The sequence below is a fragment of the Nematolebias whitei genome, chromosome 21 (assembly GCF_014905685.2).
Source record: "Nematolebias whitei isolate Nwh7 chromosome 21, NemWhi1, whole genome shotgun sequence".
Lineage (NCBI taxonomy): Eukaryota > Metazoa > Chordata > Actinopteri > Cyprinodontiformes > Rivulidae > Nematolebias > Nematolebias whitei.
The window spans coordinates 34,092,309-34,096,150 of NC_056518.1; the positions used below are offsets into that span (position 1 = coordinate 34,092,309).

Sequence of the window (3,842 nt, forward strand, 5' to 3'; positions counted from 1 at the left end):
ACACAGGTAAATACACACCTGCTGTACACAGGTAAATACACACCTGCATACAGGTAAATACACACCTGCATACATGTAAATACACACCTGTATACATGTAAATACACACCTGCTGCACACACCTGCTGCTCGCAGGTAAATACACACCTGTATACATGTAAATACACACCTGTATACATGTAAATACACACCTGCTGCACACACCTGCTGCTCGCAGGTAAATACACACCTGCTGCACACACCTGCTGCTCGCAGGTAAATACACACCTGCTGCTCGCAGGTAAATACACACCTGCTGCTCCAGATACAAACCAAATCTCTGGATTTCTCTTCCCTTACACAACTGAAGCACCACCACATGTTTGACAGCTGTTTGTAGCCTCAGCTGAACAGAAACAAGTGACAACAATAAAAAATATTCTTGTCATTTTTAGGGTTCGTCTTCGGAAGGAGGAGAAGCTGAGGGAGCAGGAACATCGACTGAAGGAGAAGGAGGAGAAACTCCAACCCAGCAGGTGGGAGGTGTTCACACCAAGCAGGACTCTTCTCAGACTTAATCCCCTGTTTGTTGTGAGAACTGTACTGTTAATGTTTAAATCCGTTAACTCCAGTATTTTAAACATGATGTGAAGTCGGCTGTAGACTGGACCAGAGGAGGAGTGCTTGTGATGTGGAAGTAAGGACTAGATTAATTGGTGTTTTGATCTTTCTGCAGCGTGACGCCTGCAGAACATCACACTGACGACGACGAGGAAAACTCTTCATCCAGACAGTTGATTAAAGGTAAAACTACGAGTGAATATTTCCTGTTTCTCTCCATCAGGTCTTTGTGACCGCAGGTCTCCTGCTCAGTGCTGTTCTCTGTTCAGACCAGAGTTCTGTTTCAAATAAACCTCGTACATGTTTCTCCTCCAGCTAAAGGCGCGCAGAAGGAAAACTCTGAGTCCAGACCCTCATTGGACCCCCCTCCCAGTTTGAGTCCAGAGGAACTGAAGCAGGAGCAGGAGAAGGTCAGAGGTCACCTGATCATGCTAGGTCCTGGGAGTAGGGGTTTAAATTTATTTTTGAAGCATGGGGATCCAGACAGAAACAAAACAAATATTTACAGGGGACTGCCTAGTATGAGGCAGACACCGGTTATTATCCACCTGACTTCGGGTTTCTTAACTTTATTTTGTTCATACCTTAGTCCTCCGACAACTTGAATGCAGCCCGAACCGCAATGTGTACCCCCACAAGTGTTGAATCAGAATGACCGGCTCGGCGCCATGATGTGTGCTATTGCTTTTGTTGGTGTTTTGAGTTACCGTGGCAACATAATTTGCAATGAAGAATCCATTTTTCTCATACAAAAAGCCTGATGGAATGTCTCGCTGCTGCTATGAGGTCACATGACCTGGAGTGGAGTTCTCCTTGAAGAAAACTTAGAAACTCACTGTTAGATTTGTTTGAAACTCATAGAAAATAATAATCATCAGATGTGTCTTTAGAACTAATTAACATTTGGAGCCATTTTGATTCAAGATGGCTGCCACAGCTACCTCAGCAAACAAAATTTAGTAACGCTGTCATTCTTTGACAGATTGAGCTGAAATTTAGTATGATCGTAGCTGAGAGCGAGTTATACATTCCTAATGAAAATCAAATATCCAAGATGGCCACATTAGCTAAAAGGAAAAGAATATGATAACTCAGCCGTTTTTAAAGATATTCAGCTGAAGTTTGGTGTTGGTAGCTGAGAGTAATGCCCATACTGGATTTAAATCTAAAAATTCAAGATGGCCACCAAACCTAAATTTAAATGGCTTTAATCTATTTTTAGACATATAGAGCTGAAATTAGGTGAGGTTATAGCTGAGAACGTTCCATATCACATACTGAATCCAAATCAAATATCCAAGATGGCCACCTTAGCTGAAAGTAAAAAATACGGTAACTCGGGCATTTTTAGAGCTATTCAACTGAAATTTAGTATAGTGGTAGCTGAGAGCGAACCCCAACCCATTACTGTCAGATCTAAATTTTAAATTGGCCGTAGCGTGGCAGTCCTCATCAAAGTTCCTCCAGGAACTTTCTAGCTGACGATAATCTGTTGAAGAATGCAAACATGAAGCTCTGACGTGTGGAAGTGCCGCACCTGGACTGTTCATGGCACGAGACACGTTAACAAGATGGCTGACCCACAAACGGCTGCTTCAGCTTTGAAAGCCTGCGTTTGGAAGAACTTGAAGTTTGGTAGACAAATGAAGTTAGAACCACGTTGTATGCAAGTCGTCTACGTTTCCATAGATAAAACAGCCGAGGGCAGCAGCTAACTGCTAACTGCTGCTAACTGAGGAGTATCGAGCTAATGATGTCAAAGTTCTACCAAAATAAAAAGCAAAACAAATTACCCAGTTTTTTGCAACTTTTATTGTGAAGAATCAGTCGTTGCAAAGCTTGGCTTGTGTTCGGTGTTTCACACTATGGAGCCATCCTCACACAGGACCAGAAACAATGTGGAGGCATACTGGAAGAACTGGGACAGATAGCTCCAGCATGATGCATGAACATCCACTGAATTATCATTTTTACTCCTTTGGTTCATTCACGTCTCTAAAACTTGTTTGAATAAACTGCTTTATATGGATTTTAGAACAAAATGTTTGTTTTTTTTAACATTTTTAGGTCCAAGATGTTCTACGGTGAAGGTTTAGTTAAAACTGTGATGATGGATTCACCTCACACGTTTAACTGTTGTTGCAAAATATAAAATAAGACTTGGTCACGTTTCTGTTTCATTCCTGTTGCAGATCCACGTCATTTAAACTCAACAGGTTAAGACTGCGATCATCATGTTGTTGTCCCTGCAGGTCCGAGAACTGCAGGAGCAGATCCAGAAGGCGGCGGGCCGCACCAGCCTGCTGCCTCTGGGCCGAGACCGGCTGTACCGTCGATACTGGATCCTTCCCTCAGCCTCTGCTCTGTTTGTGGAAGACGACTTCCACGGGCTGACAGAAGACATGCTGGAGCCACGTCCAAAACCTGCGGAGGACTCTCTGACCAACTCGGAGGACGGCGAGAATGATCCAGTCACAGAAAGGTCGGTCCAGCAGAGACGGAACCAGTCACAGGAAACAACCTTCAGCGCTGTTAGAGCTTTCTAACCCAGAGCATGATTTTACTTCCCCCACAGTGCCGACTCAGGCCCCGCAGCCCTCCCGGTGATCCGACCCAACCAGTGGTCCTTCTACAGCTCCATGGAGGAGGTGGATCAGCTGATCGAGGCTCTGAATCCTCGAGGTCACAGAGAGAGCAGCCTCCGAGAGGCGCTACTGCAGGACCGAGACAAACTCCAGCAAGTCCTGCAGAACTGTGACCCGGTCTGCTACAGGAGAACAGGTACCGGTAGATTACACAGTCTACCTTCTCAATAACAGGCTGCACGTTCGCCGCCTACGCTTAACAATTCTTTTTTGCTTTGGAGTCAACACACCGGCACCTAAGTCACATGACCGATTTCATTTGTTCTCCCGAGAAAGACACAGCCTCTCAGAGACTCCGTTTTAATGTGGGCCAAAAGTACAGACTTTAATCTACACATCAGTTTTTAAATCGTGTTGATTGGCCAAGTCAAACCAGAGTTATGACAAATAATCCACGCCACATCTTTTTCTGTAAGTCGTCATATCTCAAGAGCGTTACACTAACGATGTGTAACAGAAAGTTTTCCACCCTGAACGTGTTCAGTCCACCTCCAACAGCAACCTTTAACCTGTCAGGTGTTGGTCCGGTCCGTCTCTAATCTTCTGTTGGATGTTGGTCCAGTCCGTCTCTAACCTTCTGTCGGATGTTGGTCCGGT

General features: G+C 44.7%; 1 protein-coding gene across 1 annotated transcript in view; it reads left to right on the top strand.

Moving 5' to 3' along the window:
* The window catches only part of baz1a (bromodomain adjacent to zinc finger domain, 1A), a 12,226-nt gene that overhangs the window by 1,599 nt on the left and 6,785 nt on the right, over window positions 1–3,842 (top strand). Inside the window, exons 4-8 of the mRNA XM_037694843.1 lie at window positions 435–515; window positions 716–783; window positions 916–1,010; window positions 2,853–3,082; window positions 3,176–3,381. Coding sequence (XP_037550771.1) covers window positions 435–515; window positions 716–783; window positions 916–1,010; window positions 2,853–3,082; window positions 3,176–3,381 — 680 coding nt within the window. The remainder of the gene's footprint in view (window positions 1–434; window positions 516–715; window positions 784–915; window positions 1,011–2,852; window positions 3,083–3,175; window positions 3,382–3,842) is intronic.